This window comes from Mustela nivalis (genome assembly GCF_964662115.1).
Source record: "Mustela nivalis genome assembly, chromosome: 2".
In the NCBI taxonomy this organism is placed as follows: Eukaryota; Metazoa; Chordata; class Mammalia; order Carnivora; family Mustelidae; genus Mustela; species Mustela nivalis.
In genome coordinates, this window is record NC_139021.1 from 62,620,997 (window position 1) to 62,634,508 (window position 13,512).

General features: G+C 34.5%; 1 protein-coding gene across 13 annotated transcripts in view; it reads right to left on the reverse strand.

The window, feature by feature from the left end:
• Positions 1 to 13,512, reverse strand: part of LOC309859927 (uncharacterized protein C8orf34 homolog) — a 570,857-nt gene that overhangs the window by 270,396 nt on the left and 286,949 nt on the right. For all 13 annotated transcript variants that reach the window (XM_082721209.1, XM_082721210.1, XM_082721203.1 and 10 more), the window contains exons 9-10: positions 12,334 to 12,419; positions 4,493 to 4,569 (exon numbers count right to left, since the gene is read on the reverse strand). In XM_082721209.1, coding sequence (XP_082577335.1) covers positions 4,493 to 4,569; positions 12,334 to 12,419 — 163 coding nt within the window. The remainder of the gene's footprint in view (positions 1 to 4,492; positions 4,570 to 12,333; positions 12,420 to 13,512) is intronic.

The following is a 13,512-nucleotide window of genomic DNA, read 5'->3' on the forward strand; positions in this document are numbered from 1 at the left end:
TCCCTCTCACACACTTGCATGCTCTCTCTCTCTCTCTCTCTCTCTCCCATTCTGTTAAATAAATAAAAAAAAAAAAATCTTTGCGCGCCTGGGTGGCTCAGTGGGTTAAAGCCTCTGCCTTCTGCTCAGGTCATGATCCCAGGGTCCTGGGATCAAGCTCCGCATCAGGCTCTCTGCTCAGCAGGGAGCCTACTTCCCCCTCTCTCTGCCTGCTTCTCTGCCTACTTGTGATCTCTGTCTGTCAAATGAATAAATAAAGTCTTAAAAAAAAAAGTAAACTAGAAAGTAGAAGTATCAAAATTCATAAAGAAATGGTCTAAAGGTCCACTAAATGTTGTTACCTGTAGTTTTTACCTGGAAGTCGATGGTTACAACTCTTTTTATGCTTGTTGTTAAGTCAACTTGATAATTTTGTACTTTTATATCTTTTAAATGTATAAATGTCTTTTTTTTTTCTTGGCATGGCTTATAAGAGAAGAAATAAAGATCTTGGAAGGAAGAAATTGGATAAAAGAAATGACTCTTCAAGGAGACACATGCTATTTGGCTTGAAAATAGTGTGTAGATTCATAGAGTGGAGATAAAAAAGGCATTTGTGCAACCCATATATTGTGAAAATCATGGGATTTCAGCAGATTACAAAATTTCCCTTAAATCTCAGCAATCAGTGCTCCCTGTGTGTAGTGGAATTCTTTTTTTAACATCATTCCTAAGGGCACTTAGGATTGGTTAAAAGAAGATTCCACACTACTAATTAACGATCAGACCAGGAATAGAAATACAGGTGGAACTCTTTCCTGATGTACATACTTCATTAGCAGAATAATTTTTTTTAAGTTAACAAAAACTGTTTCACCTAATTTTTTCCATCAAAAAGAAATTCATTTAGGAACAATGTCCTTCCTATCAAAACTCTTTTCCAAATTTGTACATTAGTTGCCTGTGTTATTGGAAGTATGCAAGTAAATGTTTCTTTATCTTTATGTCTCTTCCAATTACAGTTGTTATCAAAAGAGAATAGTATTTATATCTAACCCATATCTACTCTTTTTTAACTTCATATTCATGGAATATCGGGAAAATGTGGCGTGTGTGGGAAATTTCAACATCAGATAATCAACTCTCTACCTTATTACTTGTGAGTGAAAGTAGAAAGAATTAGTGAAGGAGAGAGAGAGAAAGAGAGGCCATCCACTTGTCCCTATATCACCAAACAAAACTTTTTATATAATAATCAACAAAGCACAATATTATGCATGCTTAAAAGTAATCAAAGTTTACCTCTAATCCTGAAAATTCCAGGATCCCCTGAGTTTCACTTTGAATTGTTCGTCAGAGGAATTTTTCCAAGCTGTGTTATTTATTATCCTTTTCCCTTTCCTTCCTCCTAATTTTAAGATCCCCCTTCTTCTCATGCTGCATTGGTTTCTCAGACTCCTTCAAAATTAAGGACCCAAGCAAGACTAGTCTTTTATGTTCCAAACTTATTGATCCTTTCCTCTCATAAAAAATTAGCTATTGTAGATGAATGGATAAGGAAGATGTGGTACACACACACACACACACACACACACACAAACACACAAGAATATTACTCAGTCGTCAAAAAAATGAAATCGTACCATTTGTAATGACATGGATGGAACTAGAGAGCATTATACTAAGTGAAATAAGTCAATCAGAAAGACAATTATCATATGATCTCACTCATTAATTTAAGAATCAAAGGAATTTAAGAAATAAAGCAGAAGATCATAGGGGAAGGGGGGAAAAAATAAAAATAAGACTAAATCAGAAAGGAAGACAAACCATAAGAGACTCTACTCTAGGAAGCAAACTGAGGGCTGCTGGAGGGGAGGGAGTGGTGGGAGTGGGGTAACTGGGTGATGGTCATTAAGGAGAGCGTGTGATGAAATAAGCACTGGGTGTTACACACAACTCATGAATCACTGAACTCCCTCTGAACCTAATAATACATTATATGTTAATTAAAATTTAAATAAAATAATTTTTAAAAATTACCTGTCACAATCCAGTACCTTAAACTTCTCCTTTTTCATTATCTACTTAATCTAATGAATAATTTTATCTTTGACATTGGCTACTAATAATGGCCTAATTTTTAATTTTTCTATATTACTATTACTATATTTCTATTTTTCTATATTTCAAAAAATGGCTTGTTTATTTGGGGGAAGATAAAAATGTAAATCTTAATGTTCCCTTTACCTCATTCAAATAGTCACAAAATATTCACGAAACATTTTAAACACGAATTAAGCCACTGGGGAAAACAGTTTTCAAGAGTCTGTTACCTACTTATTAATATCCAATACCCAACTAGGAAAGTTAGCAAATAAGACAGCATGTGTTGAAACTGCTCTAGATGGATTTCAACATTTGTGGCATGTTTATATTTTTACAGGATGTGACTCAAAATTTGCTTTGAAGTATTTTGCATTTCTTATGGTAATAAAGAAAAAAGTTCTGTTTTCTTCCATTTCTCCATTAATATTTAGATAAGGCCACAATTTTCTCTTTGATTTACCAAAAATACAATCCTAAAAAATATTATTTAGGGAATTAACATCTAAAATATCATCTGACTCTTTTTTTAATCCATGTTTTCTTTATGACAAAAGCAGCTGTTGTGTAGAAATTATGTTCAGGGTCCTGATAATAATTTACTTCTCCATGTATCATTTATATTCTGCATGCTTCCAAAAAGAATTAAATAGTTATTTTGACATTAAGTAGAATTGTAGAATTTTTAAGAACCCCAAATCTACTGAATGATAAGTGAAAACAAGTAAAATTGGCTTAGAACAAATTTTTGCTTTAGAAGCACTATGTGAGCACTGAAAAAAGTAAGTAAAAGTCTCTCACAATCAGCTTGAAATCACTAAGAAGTTTTCTTTCCCTCTTTGGCTTGTTATGTGTTATTAAGCAAGTCAAACACTATGGGCAGGATCTATCTTGATTTTAGAAAGTGATTAGGAAAAGAATCTGGTAGGATTCTTTTACATATGAGGGAAATACACAAACTTTGGTGAAATTCACAGAGGAATTAAAAAAAAAAAGCTTGGAAAAAGTAATGAATGAAACATTGTCACAACCTGAATGATGACATGCTTTTATCATCATGAGATTATCAAAACATACTGAATTTTACAAATGTCAGAAAGTTTCTTTAAAAAAGTTAAGAAAATCCCAAATTATAATCCAAAAATAATATTTGATCAAGTGCATACCCCATGACACTCTCTGATGTGGGAATGTTATCCGGAACCTTGGGCTTGGTTGAGGCAGAACCCACACTTTGCAAGGGAACTTGGCAAACAAAAATATGCTCAGAGAAAGTATCAAACATACTGAAGTCTTCGAAAAATGACACAATGTCAGAATTTGATGAAAGAACAGATTCTGTTTGGGCTGAACAAAAGTCTCGGATGAGAGATGCTAACAGCTTTTAATATCTGAAGATCACTTACAAGGAAGGAGAGAGGCCTCAGAAGAAAGAAATCCTGATACTTGGATCTCAGACTTTTGCCTCCAGAACTGTGTGAAATAAATTTCTATTATATAAACCACCCAATCTACAATGCTTTGTTACAGCAGGTCTAGCAAGCTAACACAGAGACTACTGTAGGATATAAACCCAGTTTAGATATTAAATTTAAGGTGATGCCGGATTGCCTAGTCATTTTCATAGCAACTCAAAACCTTTTATAAACTTTACACTCTGTATTCCCATGTTGATTTTATTTTTTGTGTTTATTCTTTTAACATTAAATTTCATTGAAAATCTTAACCCAATGGTTTTTTTTCTCAATATACTCCACTGAAGAGATCTAGTTTAACAAAAATATCACAAGGGCTTCACAACCAATAACAGCAAGCTTAAGTCATGTGTAAACTTTCAGGATATGCAAAATATTTAATTTTTATCAAGATGTGTATAGTTAATGAAGTTTAGGATGACAGCTCATAATCTTTCTGAATATTCATGTACACAAGCCAGCCATTAATCAAGTTAATCATAGCAGAGCGTAGCTTTTTCTAACTCATTCAAATCATCTGCCCCTGGAGCCTCTGGATGGCTCAGTCGGTTAAGCGTCTGCCTTCAACTCACTTCATGATCCCAGGGTCCTAGGATGGAGTCCTGCATCTGGCTCCTTGCTTAGGGGAGTCAGCGTCTCCCTCTGCCCCTCTCCCTATTCCTGCTCTCTCTCACTCTCTCTTGGTCTGAAATAAGTAAAATCTTTAAAAAAAAAAATTCTTCTGCCCCAATTGCTGATAAAGCTTAGTCCCGCCTTGCACTATACCTGTTAACAAGCTAGTCACCTACTAATATAAGCACTCAGCATGGACTCACATTTGAAAATATTTTTTAATTTAAAGAATATATTTCCTATTCCTTTTAGATTTTCCTATTGGTAATATACCTTAGTTTAAGGAATTGAGAAAAAAGTAAGCAAATGAATGTACTTACATGTCTTGCTAATTTAGATGCTTTCTCAAATTCTTCATTCTCTTCCATTAGTGCTTCTTCAGTCCCGGGTAAAGAATCTATTTTTACAAAAAGAATGAATAATTGTTGTCACATATTGCTTACTGACTCTGTGATATTATGAGAAGGATATGAAAGTGGCCAAATTGGCACTTGAAAATCTTAGTGTTTTTGAGTTAAAACAAACAGTAGAATGCTGTTTATTTAATTTAAAGACAACATATGAAAATGTTAATTACTTCTAATTGAGAAGGACACGATGAAACAAAAAATGTATGACAGCTGCTGTTATGTTAGTCAGAGCAAGCCTGCTTTCAGTGTATGATTTAGCTTACTGTTGGAACTTTTATTGATGTCCATTTTCTGGCTTATAATTTTATGTTTATTTTATCTCTCAACTGTCTCTCTCTCTCTCTTTCTTTCTTTCTTAATTCCTTCCTTCCTTTCTTCCCTTCTTTTTTTTTTCTGGCTACACAATTTAAGTACCAGTTTGTGTTCTCTCTATTAAATGGGGTGGCAAATTCTGAAAAGTTTGGGGAAAGATACATCCCATGAAATGATAGCGGGCTTTTCCATTTTAAGTATCAAGTGAGAAGTCATGATTAGTTAGCATGACTAGATTTGAGGAGTGGGTGAGTATTGACTTTCTAATACGTGAATAAAATGATGGCAGCCCTTTCCATATGTCTACTGAATTATGTTAATTATAACAACAAGGATTTCTAAGGGTTATAATAATTCTGCAATAAGGATAGATATATGGAACATTAGAAAAAGTCTGTGTTTTAATAACTTTCTATTCAAATTTCAAAATTGAGTTTCAAAAATCAGTTAAGAGGAAAGTATTTTAAACTACTGGAAACTTTTAAAATTTATTTCTTTATATTTATTAATATTTGAAAGAGCCATATGAATCCTTCAAGAAGACTTTCCTTCAGATTCACATACATATGGAGACAGATTTTTTCCACTGCATAAAAATGTGCACTCTGGGAAGAAAATCAAAGCACTAAATCCTTCAAAAGCTTAATGGTCACCTAAGACCGGAGAGACAGTGGAACGCTTAGTGCAAATCTATAATCATAGCTTTTGAACCATGGAGCTCTGTCTCTAATAATTCAGAGTTTTACATTCAAGAAAAAAAAATTACTAAATCCAAGGGCACGTAGTTTATCTAGATGTAAATGTAGATTTTTTTTTTAGAACACAGAATTCTTTCCAACATAAAGCTAACTTTTTTTAGTTTAAAAAAAAAAAAACTTTAAAAAAACCTAAAACACTAAAAAAAAGTGTTTTTTTTTTAAATCTACATCTCAAGAAAGTATGTTCTTTGGGACATGGATACTTTCTTGAGATGTAGATAAATTTTACAATGTTACCTACCACCCTTCCAAACAGAATGATGACATCCAAAAGCAGCAAATTTTTGTTGATAAAATCAGGATAGATGATGAGAATTGTACCGGGATCAAAAATATTAAGTCATTTATGAAGAATACTTGAACCCCTACCTACCAACACCCAGTTGTAAGGGTGACAATACGGCGATTCTTTAAATTAGAGTGTATAAATTAGCATAATTTAAGTCCAATAAGGCTGAATTATATTCTCTATAACTGTGAGGAAATATTAGTTTAATTTTAGTATTCACTCACAATTTTTTGTTTCACTTATGTATTAAAACTATTAAGTAGAATATTTACTTAATAAATAATATTAAAATGTTCTACTCTACATTACAAAGCAAATGACATATACAGAAAAACAAAATCAACCCTCTTGTGGATTTGTTGATTTTTTAAGTTAGAAATACTTACTATTCTCATGTTTTTCTCAATAAGTTAATGATTTTATTTATTTTTAAAGATTTTATTGACTTCTTTGAGAGAAACAGAAAGTGTACAAGTAGGGAGAGAGGAAGAGGCAGAGGGGGAGTTTGAGGCAGGTTCCCGGATGATCAGGAAGCTCTAAGCAGGGCTCTATCCCAGGGCCTGAGCTGGTCAGATGCTTGCTTAAAGGACTGAGCCACCCAGGCATCCCCAGTTGATGATTTTTAAAGAATACTGTCATTCTGCTTGGTTTTTCTTTTTCAATAGATTTTATTTATTTGTTTGAGAAAGACTAAGGGAGAAAGAGCACTTGGGGGGTGCTGGGGCAGAAGGAGAGGGAGATGCAGACTCCTCGCTGAGCACCTAGCAGACTCTAGCACCTAGCAGACTCAAATCCCAGTACTTGATCCCAGGACCCAGAGACCATGACTGGAGCTGAAGTCAGATGCTTAAATGACTGAGCCACCTAGGCACCCCTGTCATGCTTGATTTTTAATGCATGTATGTACTAATTAATTCATCACCCACTTATTTTGTAATTGTATATTCATTTAATAATAAATAAATACCATATGCCAGGCATTTAACTTGGTGTTTTCAAAACAATTTGAGCAAGATAATTTTCTATGACTCTTTCTCTTTTGGAATATACTTGAACACCTTTACAGTATTAATTTTTTAAGAAAAATGAACATTTTTATAAAAGGAAGGTAGTGGTGACATTTTATGGTTTTACATTCTATTCTATTCTATTCTATTCTATTCTTGTTTTGGTTGAATTCTTCTTGGCTATTGATGCCATCCAATGAGGTCCATTCAATTTAATGTAGAAAGATAATGGTGAAGTACTACCAGAATATTTGCAAAGTTACATATTCATACTAAAAGCTGTTAAATTGAAAGAACCCTTCTAAATAGTCCAAATCTAGGCCAGAATATGAATCTAATATATATGTAGGGACAATAGATATCATGAAAATAAAATCTTAGTGTTTAATGCTTGGAAGAGTACATTGCATTTTTTAAGAATTCTGAATGCATTGCTTATTGACCATAATTGGTGGAGGCATATGTGTGAACTATTTTGCTCTATTTCAGAACAATTTCTTTATAAAAGTATACTTACCATACTTATATAAAGTATAAATGATTTTCAAAATACAAGCAAATCTTGTATTTTAAATTATAACTCTTTGAGCTTTTTTTTTTTTAAAGATTTTATTTATTTATTTGACAGACAGAGATCACAAGTAGGCAGAGAAGCAGGCAGAGAGAGAAGAGGAAGCATGTTCACTGCAGAGCAGAGAGCCCGATGCAGGGCTCAATCCCAGGACCCTGGGATCATGACCTGAGCCGAAGGCAGAGGCCTTAACCCACTGAGTCACCCAGATGCCCCTCTTTGAGATTTTTTCAATCACATAGAGGGGGAAATAAGTATCTAAATTTCTCAAATATTAGAATTTATCTTTTCTTTTCACTTTAGAGAACAAGAAACCAAAACACAGAAAAACAAAGTAATTTTGTCAAAATCTAACTATCTGGCAGCACTGGGCTGAGAAACTTAGCCAACGCAATTGATTGGGCATCCTCAGGTAAGAACTTAGAAATGTGTAGGGTTTATCGTAATGTTTAGCTCTATCCAACTTGTTTCTCTCATTATTTTTACCTTTGCTGTTTATGTCACAACAGATTTTTTTAATGCAGAAAGTTACACCTATTTGTAGAAATATGTATGTTTATGGAGCCAAGCTCAATGTGGATGCACAGTTGACTTAAAATTAACATCAGCAAATTTGGATAATACCAAAAATATTTAATTACTGAATCTAGTGATCTAAACTAAGTAGAAAAGAGTGTACTGAATCAGAAACTTAAATTTTGTAATTTGCTGATTAGGTTTACTAAAATTTGAATGCGAGGAATTCAGGATATAAGCAGTTCAAGAAAGGAACCTAATGAATATCCCCCCCAATGGATGCAATTAAGTATAATCAGTGAATTAAGTATAATTTGTGATGATGCACTGTTAAATTTTCCAAAATATTTAAATCCTTACAATATTCAGTTATTATGCAAATGTGATTGCTGAAGGATATATATCTTCTTGGTGGATTAGTGGATTCCTGTGGTTTTGATAAAATTAAAAAACACTAATGGGCCAATAATGAAATAATATCTGCTTTTTGTCTAGTTTTATACCAGCCATGGTACAGAACACAAGAAAACCTCAAGAAGCATATAATCCAATTGAGCAAGAACAACACACAAGAAGTAATTCAAAAACTATTAAGGGAAAAAGAAGAGGAAAACACTGATGTGGGCTGGACACCAGGTACAATTGATGTGATCTTAGAGCACAGGATCTGAATAGACAGAGGGGAGGAGAAAGAATTCACTATGAATCAGAGAAGAATGGCTTAAGTAAAGGTACACATGCAAGACTATCCGTGAAAAGAAGCTAGTCTGATTCCAAACCTAGAGTGTCAAGGAATGGCCAACCCGGGTCCTCCATGTCACTAGTGCCTCATGGTTCAACTTTCATTGTCAATGTTAAACGTCTGCCATGGGTGTGTACCATCTCATTCGTACTACAAGAGACTTGAGTATAAAGAAACTATTATCATTTCTTGTCTTGTGCTACACTATCATTGGTTCATGTTCCCACAACACTTCCTTTTGTTTTAAGATTTTATTTATTTATTTGAGAGAGAGAGAGAGAGACAGAGATAGTGACAGAAATAGCAAGACAGAGCACATGCTGGGAGGAGAGGAACAAGTAGACTCCCTAATGAGTGGGAATCCTGACACAGGGTTTGATCCTAGGACCCAGAAATCATGACCTGAGCAGAAGGCAGACACTTAACTGACTGAGCCACCCAGGTGCCCCAACACTTTGTTTTTTAATGTTTAATGTTAATACTTGACATGTAAGAAAAGTATAAATAGTTGGCCCTCGAACAACACAAGTTTCAACTGCACGGGTCCTCTTACACATGGATTTCTTTCTATAAACACAGTGCAGTATTATAAATGTATTTTCCTTATGGTTTTCTTAGAAACATTTTTTCTCAAGCTTACTTTACTGTAAGAATAGAGTATATAACATATATAAAATATGTGTTAATCAACTATTTATATTATTGGTAAGACTTCTGGTCAACAGTAGGCTTTTAGCAGTTCAGTTTTTGGTGAGTCAAAAGTTATACTCGGATTTGAAACTATGCAGGCATTTTTCATAAACCCTATATATATCCTATACAAGGATTTTCAACACAGGACCAACCCCTATGTTGGTCAAGGGTCTATTGTGTATATATATATATATATATATGCATATATATACAATATATTATATACATTTATACAAAGCATAATGATGAACATCCTCAAACTCTAACTTAAGAATTAAGTCATTTCCAATAACCTGCATATACCTGCAAGTACCTTTCTTATCCCATGTCCTTGCTTCCCCCACCCCTTAGGAAAACCACCATTTTGAGTCTTTCATTCCTTTCTTTAAATATAGTTTTATCACTTACGTATATTTTCCTAAAGAATATATTAGTTACGTTTGCTAGTTTTGAGTTTTATAAAAACGGTGTTCTATGACTTACTTTTGTTTAATCAATATTATGCGTTTAAGATTCATCCAGTTGGGAGCTGTAACTCGCTCATATCAGATTGGGAGATTCACTGACATTTTCAGATCAGTTGCTTTAAATTAGCCACAGTGGTGGTATTTACATCATGGGAAGCATTACAAATCAGGTCTTTTGTGTTCAAAGAAAGAGTTGTTAACATTTGCCAGCACACCTCTGATTTCATTCATCCTCTGTGTGTATTTGGAATGCAGTTTTCTACAATGGGACAATTCCACAATGTATCCATTTTCCTGTCCGCCTGCTTGTCAACAAAGGTTATTCACATTTCATGGTACCTGAGACTTGTTTTGTTTTTTTTTTTTTTTTGCATGTTTAATTTTTTATTTTTTATAAACATATATTTTTATCCCCAGGGGTACAGGTCTGTGAATCACCAGGTTTAAACACTTCACAGCACTCACCAAAGCACATACCCTCCCCAATGTCCATAATCCCACCCCCTTCTCCCAAACCCCCTCCCCCCAGCAACCCTCAGTTTGTTTTGTGAGATTAAGAGTCACTTATGGTTTCTCTCCCTCCCAATCCCATCTTGTTTCATTTATTCTTCTCGTGCCCACTTGAGACTTGTTTCTTTAAGATGTTCCCCCAGAAGTAGAGTTTCTGAGCTTTAGATTATGTGAATATTCAAGACTTTAAAATAATGGAAAACTGTTTACAAAATTGTTTATGCCCCACCTAGAGTGTATGAATTTCCTCTCTTCCCTGTCTTCACCAGGACTTACTTTTGCCAGATTTCCTAATACCGAAACAAGGGTAGTAAAACAGCATCTCTCTATGGTCTTCCTTTGCTTTTCTTTGATTACTAAAGTAGTCAAGCATTTTTCATATGTTCATTTGTCATTTGTGTTTCCTTTTCTGTGAAATATCTGTTCATATCTGTTATTTATTTTTCTATTGTTTGTTGATCTTTATTAAATTATATATTGATTATGTATTCTAAATATTAATCTTTAATCAGTAACAAATATATTGCAAATGTATTTTGCTATTTTGTGGCTGATTGATTCACCTATTCTTTTTATCTTTTGATGAACAGGAGTTTTTAACATTCTATAGTTGACTTAATTTTTTGGTTATGTTTTAGGATTTTTTTTTTTTACTTTTTTAATAAGTCCTTCTCTATCTAAATGAAGGAAAATATTTTTCCATAGCTTCTTTTCTAATTATCCCAACTGGATGTACTGATTGCATCTGGCCAGAACGCTCAATGATGAAATAGTGATAAATCTTAGATGTCATTGTCATGGCATTATATGTACTTTTTTATTTACATAGGAAACATTCCGAAGTGCCCTGACATTAATGTAATGTATGGGTTTTTTTAAGATTTTATTTATTTATGAGAGAGAGAGAGTATGAGCAGGGAAAGGCGAGCAAGAGGGAGAAGCAGACTCCCCACTGAGCAGGAAGCCCTACATGGGGCTTGATCTTGGGACTGCAGGATCATGAGCTGATCCAAAGGCAGATGCTTAACCCACTGAGCCACCCAGGTGCTCCTTAAATATGCTGTGTTAAGGGTTTTGAATTGTGTCCTCCAGAAAACAGGATAAAAGAAGCAGCTTTATTTTTAGAAAGATAATAAACTAAAAAGATTAGATAGTACACGGAATACCTATTTACAGGCTTGTTCCAGTAGGCAGAGAAAAAGGACAAAAGCACAGAGGTGGTGTCAGGGAAAATGAAGAGGAGAGGAAATTCACTGCCACGATTTGATACCAATTTAATGTAGGGATGAGAAAGAGGAAGGAAAATTAAATATGGTGTTGACATTTCTGCTGAAAGTCGAGGGGATCTATAATGTGAAAATGGGAGTAGGCAATGTAAGTTACCAAAACAAGTTGCAAGTAGTGACAAAATTTGGGGAGGAGCCAAAATATAGTTGACCTGTTTCTACCTAAATCGGGCACAGACATTCTCAGGCTGCACCTGAGAATCCATACGTCTTGCTTCCTTTTCTCCTTTGTCCTTAACCTTCTGACACACAGCCCAAGGGAGAGGTGGATATATGACTAACTGTTACCATGACCTGGAGCAGGGCAAGATGTTTGGTTTCATTTTGTTTTTCTTTCTTTTTTTCTTTCTTTCTTTTAATTTATTTATTTGACAGACAGAGATCACAAGTAGGCAGAGAGGCAGGCAGAGAGAGAGGAAGGGAAGCAGGCTCCCTGCTGAGCAGAGAGCCTGATGCGGGGCTTGATCCCAGGACCCTGGGATCATGACCTGAGCCGAAGGCAGAGGCTTTAACCCACTGAGTCACCCAGGCGCCCCTCTTTCTTTTTTAATCTTCAGATGCCATTCAAATATAGTAAATATTGTTGGATTTAAAACTTACCCAAAGAATCTGGGACTATTTCATCTGGAGAATGCAGTGCTTGCGATGTCTCCTCTGTCCTTTCTGCCAGGTTGTCTCCTTGAAGCCTACATAATTAAAAATGGTCATTGAAACCTTGAATAATGTGGAATTGTGAAACATGAACTATATACTACTGGGGATGTGACTATGAACTTTTACTTAAAATCAGACATCCTTCTTCAAAGGAGAAATAAAGGTTTACGAAAGCCTTTGTCATAGAGTGTTTTTGTTTTTCTAGCCTTTAAGGAAACGAGTCTTTCCTCATCTTCTTTTTATACACCTGGGAATATTAAGTCAGGCAGAATCTGTTTTTCTTCTTAGCCTCACTAGAGGAAGGTTTATAAGCAAAGGTTTTCATTAAAACTGTAATGGGGAAGTGAGTGGAAGAAAAGCAGAAGTCTAACACAGCGGGCTCTCCTTACTTCTGGATCCCATGGCGTGAGAGGGCTTCCATGGTTACATAGAGGTTTATTAAACACAGTTCTCCAACCAAACTTGAGCTTAAAGGCCTACAGGTCAAGGTAAGTCTCAACAATGGAAGTTAAGATTCCTAATCTATGTGATTCCCCAGGGTTCTCATAGACACTGGGTCTTCAAGAAGGGAAGACATGGGTACTTTCTGGACAATATATTTCTGAACGTTCGTGTCCACCTTGCAATAGTGAGACTAGCGATATCTAATTCAAACAGTCTGGATTTATCTTGTATTGTGAAATCACCCTAGCAGGGGAGATAGAGCTTATTAATAACTGCTGGAACTCTGTCCTAACAATAAGCTCTGCTAATATTGGAGGACAATATATCAAATAATCCAGAGATTGGAAGTTTCTATAAGTACCCTTATTTTTTTCTTGCATTTAGCTGATGGCAAGTGCCCTCATGGGAGAATATTAATAAATGCATAACAAATAGTATTAATATTTTTAAAAATACAAACTCAAGTACAATTCATAACTGTACCAGGCTCAGAAGTTAAACTCTTCAACTGTTTTACATCTTTGCTTTTATATGCCACAGTAGAATCACATACTAATTTGCATTTTGCTTTTATATATTCAAGCACATATGTATGCCTCTTTATCTTTTGTGTAACTATAAATACTATAAATTATGTTTTCATCTTTATTCTTCTAATACTAAATTAATATTAATATTAAA